Below are 20,872 nucleotides of genomic sequence, written 5' to 3' on the forward strand. Positions count from 1 at the left end.
GATGACATGTATATTCAATTGTAGGGTTATATATAATGATGATGTGCCAGGAGCCAGATCATTGATTAAACATGCCTTCTTAATAAAGCATTTACTAGTCCTTAATAGAATCCATTCGAAATCAAGTAGGAAACCACTTAGCAATCAGACCTTCCATCCTCATCGCAAAGTCTGCCCTCTCTCATGGAAGATGATGTGTAAATGCTACTGATGGTTAATTGGAATGTTTGTCCCCATTTTTATTTAGAGTTTTGAGTCAAAATCCATGCTTATACAATGGGGTTTCCTTTCCCATTGCTGCTTAGGAAGATGCTTCTTTCCCAGTTTGGGTAGGGACATGGTCCCATGTAAGTCTTGAAGCCTAGAGTGTGTAGTGGGCACAGAGTGAGGCAGGCAGACAAAGATCAAGGAAAAATATATTGCAAAGTTAGAGAATTCTAGAACTACACTCAGTGTTTTGAGATAAAAACAGAATATCTGAGATAATGTATGTGAAGGTAGCTGGGGAGGGACAATGTGCTGTGCAAACACAGAGCATTATTACGTAGAGTGATACGAACCTGGACCAAGACTTCATTTTGATGTAGCTTTGAGGCGCAGGTCTGCTATCTTCTAGACGAGTGCTTCGTTTTCTCATCTGTAAGCACATGTAATAATAATGTGTGCTGTACTGAGAGGACTGAATAATATTGACACAGCCCTAAAAGAGTGAGTGCTGGCCATGGGCAGGTCCTCCCTGGCAGTGTCAACTACTAGTTTAATTCTTCCCCCAACTTAACCAGTGATTTCTGGAGTCTGAGTCTGTCGTTTGTATTCTGCCGTTCTAGGTAAGTGAATTTAGCTGTGGGCAGCCCACTGTAGACGCTACTGGGGATTCAGCAGGCAGGACAACAGGGTCTCTCACACATGTTTAATCAGACATTGTCTAACAAAAGAAGCAATGGATGCACCATTCACAATGTTTTTAAACCTATATAAAGAGTCATTGATTCAGAACAGTTGCTAGGCCTGTGAAAATGTGTGTTTGTTGGTTTCCATGGAGACCACCCTGCTGGCTGTTCACTGATGGCGCCTTAATTATACGGTGGGATTGCCAGGGAGCCTTCACAGCTGTCTCTGAAACAACATCTCCTTGTGTAGTAACAAGACCACCATCCTGAACTGTGTTTCCCACATCGGAGTTGCTCTTAAAAGAGGTGAGAAGACTCTGCTGGTAACTTTCGGTCTCCAGTTGATTTAGCATTGCGAAGGTCTCTTTAAGTGGGTAGGAAGTTTTCTCACTTCTGACTGCCTTTTTCTTTTTTTGAAGATTTTATTTATTTGAGAGAGTATTAGTGAGAGAGCACAAGCAGGGGGAGCAGCAGAGAGAGAGGGAGCAGCAGACTTCCCACTGAGCAGAGAGCCTGATGCAGAACTCGATTCCAGGACCCTGGGATCATGACCCGAGCCGAAGGCAGACACTTAACCAGCAGAGCCGCTCAGGTGCCTCTTGACTGCCTATCTTTCTGGCTGTTTTGCCAGATCTTGGGGGCATGGCCTAATGTCTTTCTTTCTTCGATGACATGTCGACATTTCTCTTGATCAAGATATTGAACCAAGGAGTCTTGGCTATGTCAGTTTAATAGATAAAATTAAGCCTGTTTTACATAGAGGATGATTTTGTAAAAGCGTTGTCAACAGATACTGTTGGGGTTCAATGTTTAGAATTTTAAAACGTAAGACTGTTGATGAAACTCTTGCTGTTTCTGGTATAATTTTTTTTTTTTAAGAAGAAGGAGCACCTTAGTGTCTTTTAAAATGAAATCATGAAAATTTTATGTCTTCTAAATAACATAATTTTTTTTACTCTTCACTTAAATTGTTTAGATGTGTTTGTACAGAAGTTTCAAGGCTTGCTCTGAATCCTGTCTTGAGCTTCTGAGGAGGTAACAAGTAAATACATCTTTCAGGTTCAGGAATCAAGACTTCCTAGTTTCTATGTCTGGTATGCATGTGTATACACACACACACACACACACACACACACACACAGAACAGACCATGAGAAAGTCCTGGGAGTAGAGTTACTGTGCCCATCATGTTTTGCTCTCACTAGGTCGCCTGTGCTGAACAAGATGTTAATTCTCTTCCTCCTTCTCCTTCCTACTCTGTTGCTACTGTTACTCCCCCCTACCCCAGTTTTATTGAGATGTAATTGACATAGAACATTGAATTAGCTTAAGGCTCTCCGCATAATGATTTGATATTTGTATATATTGTGAAACGATCACTCTATTAAGTTCAGTTAACATCCACCACCTCACATAGTTACAGCCAAGTAAGGAGTGCCTCATGAATTTGCATGACATCCTTGTGGGGGGGCATGCTAATTTCCTCAGTATTGTTCTAATTTTAGTGTATATGCTGCCAAAGTAGGCACAGTTACTTCCTTGCCTTTATTATCCTCATCATTCTTGTCATCCTCACTGTCTGTTGGGCGTAGAGAGCCCATCACTGTCTTCTCCCACTTGTGCTTGGGGAAAGGGAATCGGGGGAAGTGGAGGCTCCCCCATTACCCCCCTCAGTTCCCCATTGAGATTTCTTCTCTCTCCTCAGCCTAAGACTCCCCGTCTTCCCATAACCTTGGAAAGCTCACGTGGAGGGGTCACTTTCCATGTGGCTGTTTGTATTCCTTGTGTCTTCCTCCTTCGGTGGTTATTCAGCACCGTAACGCCTCAGGAATGGTCCGATGAAAATAAACGATTAAACCCAATGAAGCTCTGCTCTAAAGTGACTTTTATGTGGAAAGAGTGTGCTCAAAAGTCTAATTATGGCTATGACCTAATTAAATCCTTTTTCTTTTCCACAGTTTAAGCCACTATGGCAATGAGAATGGCTTCTCATGGAAAATTAAAACCTAGGGGCAGCGCCTGATTTCCTTTACAGTCTCTAACCAGGCAACAAAAACAGCTTGTGGATGTCTTTCCATGACATCACTGTCGAAGCGACAGGAACTTGAAGTGGCAAGTTCGGGAGCTGCCTTGTTATTGTTGAGCTGTATGGAAACAGCGAAGAATTTAGTTATCTGGGAATTCTTCCTTTTGTGAATAAGGTTTTCCCAGAGGGCACATGGGAGGGGAATTACAGTTGTGGATTAAAGAAAAAAAATTAAATTCCATTTCCCATTGTCAAAATAATTCATAGGGGAGGGAGTGATGCTAACGGACATTTTGCTATTTTGGATAAGTTTGTTCTTTTCTTGTTTCCAATTAAGCACTCGTAATTCTTTTCTGGGCTATTTTTAGTGCCATTGACCACCACAATGTTCTCTGCTGCAAAAATATGATAACAATGCTGGCTTTCACAACTTTTGACCTGAATGAATTTGCAGCAGTTCATTTACTAAGGAAATACCCTGAATTTCTATAAATTTCCTGGCTCCAAGGCTTATATGTCATTTAAAATAACTAAAATTAAAGTGATTTTTGCAACACAAAGGCCAGTTAGCTGGGGACATTGACAAGGCGCCTGTCGGAGGATCCACTGATGTGTGCTTAGTTCACTGGAAGATAGTAAATGCGAAAACGAGTGCTGAGCGAATGCCTCAGTATGCTGATCTTGTACACATCTTTGCAGGTCTGTGCACCCCCGTCAGACATAGAGAATGATAGAAATCTGCAGGTATCTCTCAAGTACCTCCCATCGCCCCCAGTAACATTCTTGTGGTGCACATCTGTCTTTGTTGGTTCCCTCCAGAGACTCTCTCTCTGTATCACTAAAACCAGGTTCCACAAGGTGTGGCCAAGCCCAGGGTCATCCGCAAAGAGCTCCCCCAACCCCGTCCTTGCCCAGAGCAAACCAGAGGGCAGGCGGGGGACAGAAGTGAGTGGCCTGTACTGAGGGAGAATGAGCGGCCATAATCAGAGCTGATCAAATGAAACTGATCTTGGGAAATCCCAAGGAGCAGACATTCATTATGGGGTTGCTGAGGTTTGACACATGATGGAAAGGAATGAGCCGTGGATGTGAAAGACATTTAGTGATGTTTTGCTTACACGCAAGCGAGTGTGTCTGACTGTACGGCCAGGCCAGGCAGCTAAGTGCAAGCAGGTTGTGTGTGTTTCGACGACTCTAGAAGGGCCAGCCAGTCAGTGAAATAGGCAGCAAGGAACGGTTTTTTCCAGTCAAAGGAATCTCCTGGTACCTTATAAACACAAGGAGCGTTAGACTGTGTGTGTTCATTTTATCGTTTCTGCGCCTCTCTGAGGGGTGTTGATGGGGGGAGGTGGTGAGGGGAACAGGATCTCCCTGGTGACACCTCACGTCTGTCATCTCGTCCTGTGACTTCTGGGGGTTTGGAGGCAGGCTTCCGTTGCAGCCCCCATCCACCCCTGTCTCCGAGGGAAGTTCTATCTTGTTTCTTCCCTGTCTCACCTCGGGCATTCATTATTCCCTTGTTGTGGCTTTGTGTGTTTCCTGCACCATTTTCCAGGCGCGTGCCATGTTTGGCCCAGAACGTGGTAGGTGATTGGTCAGGAGTTGATAAATAAGATACCCTCCACTTCCTCTCCCCTCCATGTCAGGAGAAGAAAAATACGGGCAAGGATCAGGCTGATTAGAAAAATCATAATAATTGGGTCTCTCCTTCCCAGCCAGCCACCTGGGTGTCAGCCTGCGAGCCCAGGGGAGGCAAGGACATCTTACTCAAGGTTATAGCCTCGACACCTGCTGGCGTGCCCAGCTCCCCATAAACAGGCCTGAGTGATGCTCAAGGGTTGATGAGTTCCCAGACACAGGTGTTGAACTGCAAAGGATTTGGTCACTGGGAAGGTGCTTCTTACTTTTTTTAGTGAAAATGAAATTAGGGGCCACTGTTTTCAGATCTCAATTCATCTTCTGTATGGTGACTACCCTATCCCCTCAAAATAAGAAACACAATTTTACTCTTTTTTTCACAGTCTGTTCGATTTGTCTTCTTGGAGTTAGAGCACTTTGGTTGCAAGGATCCCGTCACCGGTTGTTATCCCTGCACTGCCCTTTCTCCCCCGCAGGGGATTTTCACCTGGGAAAACAAATGCTTTTCTTCAGGTGAGAGAGTGTTCTCATGACGTTGGGCCCTGTGTTCTTACAAACCCTCACCTTACAAATCGTACTGTGAGCATCGGTGACACTACTGTCCCAAATTGCCAAGTGTTTGTGACATTCAGAGCCTTGTCTCTCTGTATGCCCTTAAAAGGTTAGGATTTGGGAGGGAAGGTGTCACCTTTCATTAGAGTAGGCTTTATTGGTTTTGTCTTTTTTTTTTTTTTAAGATTTTATTTATTTGAGAGAGAGAGAGCCAGAGCACCAAAAGGGGGAGTGGGAGAGGGAGAAGCAGACTCCCCACTGAGCAGGGAGCCTGATGTAGGGCTCAATCCCAGGACCCTGAGATCATGACCCAAGCTGAAGGCAGACGTCTCACCGACTGAGCCACCCAAACACCCCTCGGTTTTATCTTTCATGGATGGCTAGAATGCTCGAGAAATTAGAAAAGGAGTTCACTCCAGGGAACTGTGGGACTAGGTGTCGTCTCTGTCCCCCACAGCTGAGGCTATAGTCTGTAGTACATACTTCTTCATGAAAGTACTTCCTGCCCCCCACCCGGTATTGGAGTTGAGCTACAGCTGCGTGAGCCACTGGGATCTCCTTAAGTCCTGGTGTATCTTCTGTGAGGTCAGTAATGGTTATTCTTCTTTTTCTCGACTTGTACTGGGGCGGTTGACTGTTCGCTCTACAGATTATGTAAGGCCTACCTCGGTTTCCATACTCATGCTTCTTCGGGGTTTTTTGTTTTTCCTGACAGTTTTTTTCAAGTTGCTCTGTTGGAACATGTTACATTCAGCAGAGATTTGTAGAGTGAGGAGACAGTAGAGAAGACAGACTGGTAGCCCAGCTATGGATCAGAATTCCCCTCTAGCAGTGTCACCTTGGAAAGATTATTTCACCTCCATATGTATCAGTTTTCTTCTCTGTAAAATGGGAATCATGTAGATGTTACAGGGATTGTATGAAATAATGTGTGTTGAGTATTTTACATTGGCTAGTATAGTATTACTTGAAAAGAATGAGCTTTTCCTTCACAGATGGAGAAATGTTGGATGTGTTGTTTGCATTTTGGGTTCAGCTACACTTTCAGAGCTGCTGATATGGGTTGAGAGCCTTCGCTTCCCAGTTTGTTCCATTTTGCTACTCTAGTGTCAAGAGAGATCTAAAATGACCAGATCCAAGTGACACCCTAGGTTTCAAAGTGCTTTTTTCAATTTTTCAAAGAATTCAGAGAATCTAAGTTACCATGGAAGTTCTACACAGTTGTTGATTTAAAAATATAAAGAAGAAAGAAAAAAAGAAAAGAAAGAAAGATATCAGCCATGGCATGAAATAAAGATTGTTGACGGAGTGTTCAAGAGAGAAACGGCGGCTTTCAGCCTGGACTAGTTGGTGGTAAGGGAATGGGACATTGAGACAGACGTGGTATCAAATCTCCTGTGGAACCACACACGCACCAGAGCTGCCAAAACTGTAGAGACTGACAATACCGAGTGTTGGCGAGGACAAAGAATAGCATTTCTGGCTTAGAAAACACTACAGCTAAACGAGGTTCCGGGCAAGTACCCGAGAGAAACGAAGGCGGATACACACGCGTACATTACCTCTCATCTCCCTGTAATCCCTGTGTTTTGTCTGTAACCACTGTCTTTTTAAGCTTCTTGAAAATTCTCACTGGAATAAGTCAGGGAATGAATAAAATCTCCCATCCCCTTTAAAAAAATTTTTTAAGTGAGAGACTAAAATTTAATCCCTGAGAAATACTTTGTAGATGATTTCTTTTTTTCTTATGGAGGGGAAAGCTCAAATCCAGAGAGGGGAACTGGCCCATCTGAGGTCCATCAGGGAGTCTGGAACCCCCAGGACCCCTAGGACACTGGTGGCCCGGCTCTCCTACAGACACGGGCATGAGAGCGGATGCTCACGAGATTGAATCGGAGGGCAGGCCCACCTCTGGCGTCTGATCACACCATGTGCCCAGTCATCCTGGAACCAGCTGCCCACTGTCCTTAAGGGATAGAATCCATATGGGACTTTTCTCAGTACCTTGCTAGGAAAAAGGGGTTCCCACTACTGTTTTGTTTTCCGTCTCCCAGTTTTCTCTCAGCGTTAACGATGGGCTGCCACTCACCTCGTGTGGTGCTCCCCAGTTGAGACCCAGTGGCTTCGACTTTGCTGACTTGTTGGTCTTGTTCCTTGTACCTAGAAATCCCTTCCCCAGCTTCCTCACTGGGTAGTACTTATTTGTTCAAGATTAACATGGGCATCATCTCGATGGAGAGCTTATTCTCGTAATATCCAGAATATACCTGTAATCTCAACACTTAACACGTTCCATGGAAACGACTTGCTTGGTGGCCTCTAGAAGCAGTGAGCCAGCACAGGGCGCTGTGAGGGCAGTTGCTGGCCTGTCGTGTTCTCCTCTCTGGTGCCTGGTGAAGTGCGAGGTGTGTGTCATTTGGCCTCTGCTTCATTCTAGCCATAGCTCAAAGCCCTTTTTCCTTTTTCTTCTAATTCGGTAAAAGCTTCTTCTGAAACAGTTAGTCATTGTTGTTTTTTTTTAACTTTCACTTTTTAAAAATTCTCCAAAAGAGCAAGGAATAATGTCTTAGCTTGTGCTGCCATTACAAAATACCACAGACTGGGCGGCTGGAGCAACAGACATTTATTCCTCTCAGTTCTAGAGGCTGCAAGTCTATGGGGAAGCTGCTGGCAGGGCTGGTGTCTGGAGGGAGCTCTCTCCTTGGGTGGCAGATGGCTGCCTTCTAGCTGTTCACATGGCAGAGAGAGAAGAAGAGAGAGAGCTCTTTGGTCTCTTCTTACAAGGTCACAAAGCACATCGTGAGGACCCCCCCCCATGACCCCATCTAACCCCAGTTGCCTTCCAAAGGTGCCATCTCCCTGTACCATCACATTGGACATTAGGGCTTCAACATATGAACTGGGGACGGGGGTAGGGGGTGGGGGGGGTGGGAGGGGCACAGGGGTGTCCACAGCAGAAGACTCACTGACATTTTGCAGAGTGCACCGAACTGTAGAGCAAGAGCTGAAAGCCTTCATGGTTTGTGTAAATCCCTCAAGCAGAACTGAGCGGTCGGGGTGAAGCTCTCGCAAGCGTGCTCAGGAGTTCTCACCCCCAGACCGTGCAGAACCCACTGTGACCAGACCTGGAGAAGGCACAGTCCGTGATGTCATGGCCTCACTTCTCCCACCTGTTATTTCTCCAGAAATTGTTGGGATTAAGGAAAGAGGCAGGTTTAAAGCAGCAAAAGGGTTTTTACCAAATGAGCACTATGTTTCCTTAAACACTGCCAGGAGGTCTGGATGTATATCTTTTGGCAAAGCTGTTCTTTTCCCTCCATTATTACTCAGGATAACAATGGCATGAATTGAACTTCTATCAAAAGGAGATGAAATGGCTAGGCTCAGGCACGTAGTAAGCTAAACACAGCCATAACTTAATAAGTCATGAGTGTGTTACTCTGCCTAACCAGTGAAGGGGACAGCCATGAATAAAAACTCATTAGATTAAGTGGTAACAGCAAAACAATGGCAACTGGACATGGTAGACATCCGGTTCTTTTTATTTCTTCATTTGGAAGCAGGATTGACTCCTTTGAAATAAATAAGTACCCAGGTTTCTTGGAAAATTTGGGTGGGAGACCTTAAAATATTATGGATGCGTTTCTTTGTTTTTCTTCTGAAAAAAGCTTAGACCTAGAGACAATGCTCAAATATGGGAATTCGTTAAAACACCAGCGCATTAAAGGTCTTTTAAAAAGTTAAAAAAGAAAAAAAGGAGATGAAAAAAATCTTCAGGCCTTGGAGTAAATATAACTGTGGTGCTTTTATTTAAAAGCTCCTTTGAGCTGAAATTTATTTCATTTCTAAAAATAAACTGCAGAGATTAGATCTATCCTTTGAGTGAATCGAAACAACTCAGAAAATTAAACACCTTAGCCACATGCCCTTCCTTTCCAGAAGCACAGAACCCTGTTTAGCTTGGGAGACTGATAGAACTTTTCAGTCAGCAGGACAAAATTTTAAAAATCACTTTGGCAGAAACCAATCATTTTTTGAAAGTAAGCCTGTCAGTAGATGAGGACATTTACTGAATACAATGGAATGGAGAAAGTTGAGAAAAAGTATCAGAATGAAGACTATTGGCTTTACAGCAGGCAGTCTTTGAATGGAGTTTGAGAGAAAGGTAGGGTAATCCCAAATTCCCTGTTCATCTCAACAACTGGATGTTCTAAGGATGACAACAGTATTTTGCTCTTTATACTGCTTGGCAAAGAAGCAGTACTTGGCATCTTTATAGCCTTTTTCCTTAAAAAACATAGTATATGATAGAAAATCAGACTGATTGGGTATTTTAGGATGAGCTGAAGTGGAATGTCCACAGAGAGAGAAAGAAAAGGAAGACGCCCTCCAGAGGTACCAGGAAACACCATATTAGTGTCCATGTCAGTATGGCTGCTGGAGAAATGTGAACACTGAAGAGAAAAATCTGACACCCAGCCACCCAGAAGCTAACACCTGCACAACTGTGCCAGGAAGTTGCAAGTCCAAGAGAAAAAATATCCAAAGGTCTTGAAGTTATAAGCAAAGGTTGGAAGGTTCAGAGTTTTGATACTTAAACCCTACTACCCACTCCTCTTCCCTTCTTGGGTGTAGACTAAGAGAATACAGGGACAAGCAATAGTAGGTAAGTGGGAAACAAAGTTGAGCTGAAAATGTCAAGCGAGTTGAAATGTTGAAAATGTTTAGAATTAAGGCTTTCTGTTCCTGCTAGGAATCATGGCTTCCTCCCCATCCTCCATTCCACCCCCAACAGGTGGAGACAGAGACTCCAGGGAACTTTACTACGTGGATTCAGGGGAAGAGAGAAACCATTTAGAGTCTAGGTTTTGTTTGTAAAGCACCAGAATCCCATTAACTAGTATAATGAGCCTTGGTAAACGCACAGCAAGATGAGGAAGTCTTTCCATCAGAGTGGATTTGGATGAGAGTGAATGGCCAGGAGGCAGATGAGTTTCCTCTCCCATGGGCAGAGGGAATCATGAGGAAGAACCTGAATGTTGCTCTCACCACCAGCTGCCTCATTAATCCCCATCAGTTGCATCATACCTGAAACTGTCTGAGAGAAAGAGAAAGAGATTATGTCTTTGAGAAAGTCCTGTTGCCCCAGGCTGGTAAAATATTTATATATATACATATATAAAATATATGTATATATATTTATAAAATATTTTATATATAATATAATATATATTACATATATATAATATACAGAGTCCTAGACTATGATAAAAGAAAAAAGGTAACTAAAATTATAATGCTGAGTTCATAAGATTGGCATTGATTGGGAAGATGTTCAGAACAAATCAAGTAAAGCCCCCCTTTCACCTTGCCTTACCATGACATTTAAGGAGGTTCTAGGGAAATAGTGGTTAGCCAGACCTAGTTTGAAAGCAGTAGCTTAACCTTTCTCTGGATCTCAGTTTTATAATCTATATAATAATCTGTAATTATCTCCTATAATAAGTGGAAACCTTTTACTTCAGAGTACAGTGTGGTATGTTGTGAGAGGTCAACATTCAACTGAAGCAACTAGGGGGGAAAGCAATTAAATTGCAAAAATTGTATTTTTAAAGAAATCAGAGGGGTGCCTAGGTGGCTTAGTCATTTAAGCGTCTGACTCTTGATCTCAGCTCAGGTCTTGATCTCAGGGTCATGAATTTAAGTCCTGTGTTGGGTTCCATGCCAGGTGTGGAGCCTACTTAAAAAAAAGAAAGAAAGAAAAAGAAAAAGAGCAAAGAAAAGAAAAAAAGAAAAACAAATCAGAGACTGGTGAAAGCACTGAGAACCACATAAATAATTTCCAGAGAAGGAAGGACCCTTCCTATGTATACTGAGTAACACAAGGTCTTTTCTTTAAGGTGGTTGGTGGTGAGAGGAACTTGCTGATTTGGGGTGGGGACTAAGGATCTGGCTAGCCCAAGAAGAGCAGACAGGACACAGTGTAGCAGGATTAGTGAGGCATAAAGGGAGGAAAAGAAAAGAGAGCAGGGTGCCTAGGTGGCCCAGTGGGTTAAGCCTCTGCCTTGAGCTCAGGTAATTATTTCAGGGATTTGGTATTGAGCCCTGCATCAGGCTGTCTGCTCAGCGGGGAGCCTGCTTCCCACTGTCTCTTTGCTTACAGCTCTTCCTACTTGTGATCTCTCTGTCAAATAAATAAATAAAATCTTTTTTTTTTTTAAATGGAGAGAACAGAAGAAAGCATGAGAGACATGGAAATTGTCAAAAAATTCAAAGTATGTGTCACTGGAGTTCTAGAAGAGAGAGATCGAGCAGACACAGTATTTGAAGGGGTAATGACTGAGAAGTTTCCATAACTGCCAAAAGATACCAATCAGAGCCTCAAGAAGCTCACCGAACCCCAAACAAAAAATACAAAGAAAACCATACTTACGCATATCCTAGTGAAACTGTTGAAAACCAGAGGTGAAGGGAAAATCTTAAAATCAACCAGAGAAAAAAACACATTACCTTAAAATAAGTGACATTTCCCCTGATACTAGGAATGCCAACAGACGATGGAATAACATCTTTAAAGTGCCAGAATTTACGGGAGAGACAAGTAATCTCAGTAGTCCTGTTCCTCTATTCCTGTTAAAGAACTGATCACCAAGCTGTTCAAAATTACTGAGTGTATTTAGGGATTTACTGTGTGGAGTTTTCTAGACCCTTACTAAATGTATGTTCTTATTTGATCTCCAAAACTTTTCTAAAATCACATTTATTGATTTATTTTTAAGTAATCTCTGTGCCCAGCATGAGGCCTGCACTCAACAACCCTAAGATCAAGAGTGGCATGCTTGGGGTACCTGGGTGGCTCAGACAGTTAAGCATCTGCCTTCTGCTTGGGTCCTGATCTCGGGGTTCTGGGATCGAGCCCCGAGTTGGGGTCTCTGTTCAGCAGGGATTCTGCTTCTTCCTTCCTCCCTCTCTCAAATAAATTAAAAAAAAAAAAAAAAAAAGTTGCATGCTTTACCAACTGAAACACCCAGGTACCCCATAAAATCACATTTAAAACTCATTATGGATCAAGGAGAGTAGTACATAATTTGGATAGACCATGTTCTAAAGTAAAATATAAATATTTGAGGGTAAAATAAATAAAAGAGTCTATAAGAAGGAAACCACAGGGGTGCCTGGGTGGCTCAGTGGGTTAAAGCCTCTACCTTCAGCTCAGGTCAGGATCCAAGGGTCCTGGGATCGAGCCCCACATCAGGCTCTCTGCTCAGCGGGGAGCCTGCTTCCTCCTCTCTCTCTGCCTGCCTCTTCGCCTACTTGTGATCTCTGTCTGTGAAATAAATAAATAAAATCTTTAAAAAAAAAATGAAAAAACAACCCATGATAAATTACATATCTGATAAGGGACTTGTGTCTAGAATATAGAAAGAACTCTTATCAATCAATAGTAAAAAGACAGATTGCTCAATTTAAAAGGAGGCAAAAGATCCCAATAGACAATTCTTCAGAGAAGACACAGAATAAGCCCCATGGAAAGATACCGAATATCAATAGCCCTCAGGGAAATGCAAATATAACCACAAGGAGATACCACTTTATACCCACTAGGATGGCTATTAAAAAAAAAAAATAAGATCAAGCATGTGATTGGACTCGTGATTTCAGCTCAAGTCATGATCTCATGGGTTGTGGGATCAAGCCTCACGTCAGGCTCCTCACTCAGCATGGAGTCTCCTTGAGATTCTCTCTCTCTCTTTCTGCCCCTGCCCTCTGCCCACTCGCTTGCTCACACGCACACATGCTCTCTCTCTCAAATAAATAAATAATAATAAATATTTTTAAAAATAAAAGTTGGCTACCTCCGGCCCCACTCCCCCCAAAAAAGATCAAGCTTGCGAAGAAATGGGAATCCCCACACTCTGCTGGGGGAATGTAAGATGGTGCAATAAATAACCATTACAGTGATGATGGTGATAATGGTGATGCGGTGATGATGTCTTGGTTATCAGGTTCTGGCCTGTTCTTCAGTGTTCCAGAGTGGTTCTGTGAATGGTGGCAGTTTTGTGGATACTTTTACTCAACCTGATGATATGTCAATGACCGGGGATTCAACCATACCTTCCTGTGAAATTTCTAGGGGATTTTTTTTTTAAGATTTTATTTATTTATTTGACAGAGATCACAAGTAGGCAGAGAGACAGGCAAGAGAGAGGAGGAAGCAGGCTCCCTGCTGAGCAGAGAGCCCGATGCCGGGCTTGATCGCAGAACTCCAGGATCATAATGTGAGCCAAAGGCAAAGGTTTTAACCCACTGAGCCATCCAGGTACCCCAGGGGGATCTGTTTTTTAAGATTTTGTTTATTTATTTCAGAGAGAGAGCATGCACGAGCTGGGTGGGTGGTGGAGGGAGAGAGGGAGAAGCAGACTCCCCGCTGAGCAGGGAGCCCAATGTGGAGCTCGATCCCAGGGCCCCGAGATTGTCGCCTGAGCCAAAGGCAGATATTTAATGGACAAAGTCACTCAGGTGCCCAAGATATTCCAATTTGATTGATACTGGGCAGGACTTTAGTTTTTGTCTTTTGGGTGTTTTGAGAGGAGACTCTGATGTGTAACTGCGGGCATTGAGAGCTGCTGAGTCAGGTTCACGCCCAGGGTTCAGCAGAACTACCGTGGAGGGCTAGCTACCACTGGGGTGCACTGTGAGGGTCGGCAAAGGTGGCAGACCAGGCTGTTAGTCCCAGCTCTTCCCTTTTGTGACTCTGTGCTTTGAGCAATGTAACCTCTAAGAGCTTCAGTTTTTTCACCTGTAAAATGGGACCAAGCACCCTCCTGTGTAGGGATGTTGGGGAGCACATGAGCTCATACATGTAACACTACAGAGTTAACATCTGGCATTTTTGGTCCTCTTTAAATTGTGGTCACTTTCTTCCTTTCCCTTCGCCAAACTAGATGGTCATGTCGCATCTTTCCTAATTCCGCTCTTCCTCTGTAAAATGTAGGAGTTCATTCAAAGTCACCCAGAGGTTTTCTAGGTTTAAAATTTATCCTTCCTTCATATACCCTTCATCTCCTATTGTCCCTCATCTATGTTCTCTGTCTCATGGTGCTTAGGGGAAACGTTGGTCTCCTGATACCTGCCAGAGTAAGGACTCATTGTGTCCCTGAACGAGGACATACCAAACTATGAATAGCCACGCCCAGAATTTAGCTGGCGTTGTCTGTCACTAATAACTACACTGATCATGATAAGAAATCAGAGGATTGATGGTGAGGGTTAAATTGAATGTTTTTAAATTGCCAATAGAGTTCTCAGCCTTAGCTGTGGTTTGTGTCTGGTGGACTTGGAATAGTTCCTCGGGTCCTCGGCGATAAAGAGATAATCTGCTCTCGGTTTATAAATTTTTATTGTTTTACTCTTTACCCTAAAAAGGCCTATTAGTAACATCAATAGGTGAGTCTACAGCACAGACTCCAAGACACTCTGACATATGCCTCCTGTTCTGTGGCCTGGGAAGGAGTTGCAGCCTGCCCTTCCTTGGGGATGCGGCCCGCCAAGTGCTCCCATATCCTCCGGACAGAGTAGTTCTTGAGATAGTGCTGGAGTAGGAGGGGGTAGAGCAGAGCTCCTCTTACGTGAATATGAAAGCAGTCACCTGGCTGTCTGTTCAAATGTAGATGTTGTTCCATAGGTCTGGGATGGGGCCCCATATTCTGCAGGCTCCCAGGTGGTGTTGATGGCAGGGGCGTGCAAGACATCTGTTCTTCTGTCTGCCTAGCACATTCCCTCCTTCCTCCAGGGAAATGTGCCTCTTTCTTCATTCCAACCATGAAGTTCAAGGATGAACGTTCACATTCATCCATTACTCTGGCCACTGCCCCCTCCCCCCTCTCCCCGCCCCTCCCAGCATGGTCAGTTGGTCCAAGAGATAATCAGAATCTTTCCTGACATTTTGGACTCGAAATGTTTTTGGACTTGAAACATTTTTGGACTTGAAACTTGAAACTCGGAGGGAGCCAACCATGAATCCTCCCTGCGGAGGGAAGGAGGAGATGAGCCGAGAGGGTCTCTGTTCTCCAGTCTGGCTTCCAGCTGCCCCTAATGTATGAAAAGGGGTTTAAGAAGAAACAAGACTATGACTTGCCAGCTTCAATGACTAGTGTGGTTCTAGAAAGTGTATCATCCACTGACTGCATGTGGGTCTCTATCGGTAGATCCTGAACATAAAAAGAGGGACAACAGATGTCCTGCTTGGGGAGATCACGCATTTCCGTAGTTTGGCACTGCCTCTGGAAGAGGTGCCTGATCCACCCAGATGTGTGGCTGGGGTGGCGGGCTCAGGTTCATAAAAGTTTTCTAGGGGCACCTGGGTGGCTCAGTCAGTTAAGTGTCCGACTCTTGATCTCAGATCAGGATCTCGGGGTCCTGGGATGGAGCCCTGTGCCAGCTCCGTGCTCAGCGGGAGTCTGCCCGAGGAGTCTCTCTCCCTCTCCCTCAAACCCTGTCCCCCTCACATTGGCGCACACTATCCCTCTCTCTAAAATAAATAAATAAATATATTTTAAAGCTCTACAAGTTTTCTAGAAGTGGATTTTCACAAAGTGAGCAGGAATGGTAGGGGGAGGCCACTTGTGTGAAGTTCCAGGCAGAGGGACTTTGCTGAGCAAATGAGATGGTATAAAACCGTGTTAGAGACACTACAGCGCGTTTAAGTGAGGGACGTGGGCTGTCGCTGAAATAGCGACAGTGCAGAGTCTTTTCTCTGTGCTGTAGTTGGTCCCTTTCTTCTTCAGGCATCTGTGTCTCAACAATAACCACAAAGCAGTAACAAACAACAAGCCCAACTCTCCAACCACTCCCCCACCCCCCACCGCCAATGCACAACTGTCCGGTTCCCACCACCCACCACTCCCCTTTCTCCTTCCCTCGGACAAACAGAAAATGTGTCTTAGGATCGGAATGAATGTTTAAAAAAACAAGCCTGATCTGCTTTAAATACCAAAATCTGCTTCAATAACACAGAGGTTGTGACATCCGCTGACAAAGCCAGGAAGTTCAAAGGCCCGCTGCCCGGCACGACGCACCGAGCTCTGCTGTTGTTGGCCTCCCTCAGCCCGAGGCTGGTCCTGGTGTTTGTTGTTCAGATCTGTGTGTGCGACGGAGACATTCCTCAGACCGCAGGACTCTTTCTTCTGGGGGAAAAATTTGTATTTTTAAACTTGCTTTCGGAAAGCAAGAACAACAGTCGCCAGGCAGGGCTGCTACTGAAGTCTCTTGAAGGGCAAGTTCCAAGAGGAACTCGAAGTCGATTTCTTGAGCACATTTTAGCCATTTTAACAGCTTTAAAAAAAAAAAAAAAAGTTTACGCATTCACTAACATTTGTCACCGGAACTTTTTCATCATCTGACACTGGAACTCCATCCCTGCTCACACCGCCTCCCACTCCCAATTCCCCACAATCCCTGGAAACTTCCATTCTACTTTCTGTCTCTACGAACGTGAGGACTCTAGGTACCTGATGAAAGTAGAATCCTACACTATTTGTCTTTCTGTATCTGGTTTATTTCACCCACTGTCATGTCTTTCAGGTCCATCCGTGTTGCAGCATGGGTCCGATTTGCCTTCCTTGCAAAGGCTGAGTAATTGTGTATGCAACACATTTTGCTTCTCCATTCATCCATTGATGGATACTTGGGTTGCTTCCAGATTTGGGCTAATGTGAATAATGCTGCTATGAACACGGGTTTGCAAATATCTGTTTGAATCCCTGCTTTTGGTGGATTTTTTCCCCCCAGAAGAAGCCATATGGACGGGTGCTTGGCTGGCTCAGTCAGTAGAACATGCGACTCTTGATCTCAGGGTTTTAAGTTCAAGCCCCACGTTGGGTGTAGCAATTACTTGAAAGACAAAGTCTTTAAAAAAAAAAAAAAAAAGCTTTATGGAGTTGGTGGGGGCCCTTTCTTGAGTTTCTGGCTGTGAGGGAAGGCTGACCTGGGAGACAAAGCTTTGGTTCTACTCCTCACTGCTGAGGGTCCCAGGCCCCTGAAGCCTCCATCGCTAGGTCACAGTTTCCCCCAGCTGTGATCTTGGAGAGTCCCTTCTACTTCTCAGGTCCTGCCCCTAAGTGACCACATGTAGGACACTTGGCACCCAGCCATGACCCCTTAGCTACTCCTGGCTTCTGTTTGTTCCACGGTAGAACTAGAAGTGGATTGGACCCTTGACATGAACAGGTCTTATCATTCCGAATTTTGAGTGTTCTTCCTCTTTGATGAGGCATGAATTTGAACCTCACACCTGGTGAGGTTGGAGTACAAGTCACTTAGTGGGCAAGTCGGGCTAGCCTCCTGCCCAGAGTCTACCTCTCTGTCAGGCACCATTGGCTGCTACTCATCCCATCTTCAGCAGTGACTTTTTTTTTTTTTTTTAGATTTTATTTATTTATTTGACAGAGAGAGATCACAAGCAGGCAGAGAGGCAGGCAGAGAGAGGGGAAGGGAAGCAGGCCCCCTGCTGAGCAGAGAGCCTGATGCGGGACTTGATCCCAGGACCCTGAGATCATGACCTGAGCCGAAGGTAGTGGCTTAACCCACTGAGCCACCCAGGCGCCCCTTCAGCAGTGACTTTTGTGAAGTGGTAGAACTTTGGTGAGTCTGTGTGTGTGTGTGTGTGTGAGAGAGAGAGACATAGAAAATGCCTTCCATGGTAACTGCTAGGGCTGGCAGTGGAAACAAAAGAAAGTAGAGAAGGCTCAGAAACCAACGGTTCTACTGAAGAGATCTCAGAGTAGTCCATTGAACTTTGCCGTAGCTCCGTAGGGTAGACAACTTCACCGTACAGTCGTTACAGAAATAAGACACACCTGTTGTGACATTTTAGTGGGTGTCTCAGCCAGCCGAAAATGTGCTCCTTGAGAGATGAAACTTTAGAGAAGTCTGAAAAAGTGCCCCAGGAGAAAGACAGGAGACTGAACAAACATTTCCAGGAAGCAGCCTGTGGCAGAGGCTCTGGTGTGGCTACCCAACCAATCTGAGTTTCAAGTAAGAGCCGGTTTGGAAGTTTTAAGATGTGTTTTTCTTGGCAAAAGGTGCAGTGAGTGGGAATAAGCAGGCTGGTTGTCTGTCCCCTGGGCAGACGGGATTCCTCCTGAGCTAGAGAGGTACACGGAGGAAAGGAGGCGCGGTCCCAGGCTGTGTGGACTCCCTGTAGGAGGTGGTGGCCTCGCATACCAGAGGGAAAGCCGTGTGAGAGACACTCTGAGAATAAGGGACGGAGCCCACCGGAGAAGTCCATGAAGAGCTGGTGGAAAGGGGCGAAGGGCCTGAAGATGATGGTGAAGGATGAGGAAAGGCCAGTTGGACCTTTACAAATGTAGGGAGGTGTTCTGTTAGCGCCAAGCTGCCAGCAGCACAGCCGTCCATCAGTAGGACAGAGCCTGTTTCAGCCGTTCTAAGAAATCCCCATTGGCTCCGTCCCAGGAAACATCCGAGAAGTGGCAAAAGTAAAGTGGGATTAACAAGCTGAGCTTTGGTTAAGACTAAGGAAAGGGGGGGGGGAGAAAAGAAAGAGAAAAGGACAGTAAAAGTAAGATGAAAAGGGAAGGTAATAAAAGTGAGCACCAAGGAGAAAAAATAGTATTTTTTTCCAAATAGTGAAATGTTCATGAGTTGGAAAATCTAGAAGAAACACATTTTTGGAGAAAGGGAAAATGACAAGCTTGAAACAGGGAGAAAGAGAAGATTTGGTTAGGACGTTGGCCACTAAGGCCAGCTGCAACTAGAAGGCCCAAGTCCAAGGTGTTCAAATCAGAGGTAACATCCAAAGTCAAGAGCGCCTTCATCCTTTATAGGAAACTAAGCAGGGAAGCCGACGCGCTAACTTATGTGGTCAGGATAACCTTGTTTCCAAAACCAGACAGCTGCATGGCAAGCTAATAAAATTTTAGGCGCCCTTCAGTTAGGACCATAGGTGCAAAGGTCCTAAGCATAACGTTAAGTGAAACGAAGGGAGGGTAGAACAGCTGCCATTCACCCTGCTGTTGAACATACCTGCTCTCCTCCCCCCAGCTCTTTGACCAATCTTTTCCCCCTTGTTCTTTGGGTTCTGCTTTGCGGCTGTCTCGCTGACCTGGTCGCCACTTCATTTTTGTTCCTGAAGCCAATACAGGTCTGTTTCGTTGTCAGGGTTTTTTGCCGAAAATCCATAAAATAAGCAAACAGAGAGGGACCTCAAGTGGGTGAATTACACAGGTTCTAAAACCTCTCAGAGTTTATGTACCAGAGGTTCCTGGTTTAAATTTCCAGACTTCTTCTTGAGATGGTAGGTGAATGAGGATGAGACTCCTGTAACCATACTCCTTCCTTAGGGCTTCCTGCTTGCTGCCTGGTTCACAGTTTGGAGATCAGAAGAGGCCTCTAGGACAGCATGATGGTTTTTCACATTTCTCAGGGTGTCTGGCCTGAGGGACCCATCCCATGACAACCTTCTTCTTCTTCTTCTTTTTTATTTTTTAAAGATTGTATTTATTTATTTGAGAGAGAGAGAGAGAGAGAGATGAGCACATGAGCAGGGGGAGGAGCAGAAGGAGAGGGAGAGGCAGGTTTGCTGCTAAGCAAGGAGCCTGCAGTGGGGCTCGATCCCAGGATTCTGAGATCATGACCTGAGTCAAAGGCAGACGCTTACCTGACTGAGCCACCCAGGTGCCCTGACAACCTGCTTCTGCTTCTCATTGCAAGAAAGCAGTTCCTTAGGCTCACCTTCCTGATGAAAGCTGTCTTGCACTTCAGAATACAGAATTCTAGGGCGGTGGGGGGGAATACATCTTTTCCTGAGTAGGCATTCCAAGTGGTGACCAAGTTGGGTCTTTGGTTCACACATACTCTCTGTGCCAACTGTTCAGTGATACTGTGGGAGTGGGAGTCCCATTACTGCCATTCCTAAGAGACTTTTCTATCATTTCCAGCTCTGAGAGATGTGGGGGTAACCTCTACTCTCTCTTTTGGCTTCTAGGTATTTGCAAATAATTTTTTTTAAGTTTTTTTTTTTTTTTAGTACTCTGCACCCAATGCGGAACTCGAACTCATGACCCAGAGATCAAGAGTCACACACTCCTCCAACTGAGCCAGCCAGGCATCCCTGCAAATAACAAAATAATGATTTAATTTTTCCTCCCCAGGAAGCACTTGGTTTCTTAGAATTTGTATCATGGGCCAGAAAGATGGGGGCATTGGGACAGGGGAGAGATGGTGCTGTGGGCAAAGGCAGGGTGATGGCTAAGTTCTTATCTGGAGGATGTGGGAACAGACAGACGAGCACAACTGGACGTGGGCATTATTTCTGCACACTGAGACAAGATGCAAATGCATGTTTTACTATCCCCCTGCCCTGCAGAGAGATGGGTGAGATGTTGGCCGGGTGCCTCCATTTTGAAGAGCTGGGAAGTTAAATGTTTCTTTGAAGATTCTCACCTCCCAAATAGATGAGGACTTAGCATTTTCTCCACCAAACACTTAGCTCAGAGGGAGCCCGAAATACAGTGACCTAGCAAGTGTGTGGGGGAAAGGACGTGAAGTAGAAACGGGTGATGTCTGGGATCTGAACCAACATGAACTCAGCTTGGAAACAAGGACTCTGGAGGAGGTTACCCAAGTCCTGCTGCTCTGATGGCCTTTCGTTGAAATTATTCCTGCAGGTGCTCACAGCTGGCTCTTCGGTATTGCTATTTGATATGATCCTGACCAGTGCGACAGTGGGATGGTAAGTCTTCTGCAC

General features: G+C 44.8%; 1 protein-coding gene across 5 annotated transcripts in view; it reads left to right on the top strand.

Annotated features, from left to right (window-relative positions):
* Nucleotides 1-20,872, top strand: part of TMEM241 (transmembrane protein 241) — a 110,970-nt gene that overhangs the window by 81,285 nt on the left and 8,813 nt on the right. For 4 of the 5 annotated variants that reach the window (XR_014302689.1, XM_082698780.1, XM_082698779.1 and 1 more), the window contains one exon: nt 20,793-20,857. Coding sequence is in view for 4 of the 5 variants with exons in the window: in XM_082698780.1 (XP_082554906.1) it covers nt 20,793-20,857 (65 nt within the window). In the remaining variant the exon portion in view is untranslated. Of the gene's footprint in view, nt 1-4,937; nt 5,126-20,792; nt 20,858-20,872 lie in introns of those variants that run through there. The other variant, XM_082698778.1, reaches the window with a different exon arrangement.

This window comes from Mustela nivalis, assembly GCF_964662115.1.
Source record: "Mustela nivalis genome assembly, chromosome: 14".
Taxonomy (NCBI): Eukaryota; Metazoa; Chordata; class Mammalia; order Carnivora; family Mustelidae; genus Mustela; species Mustela nivalis.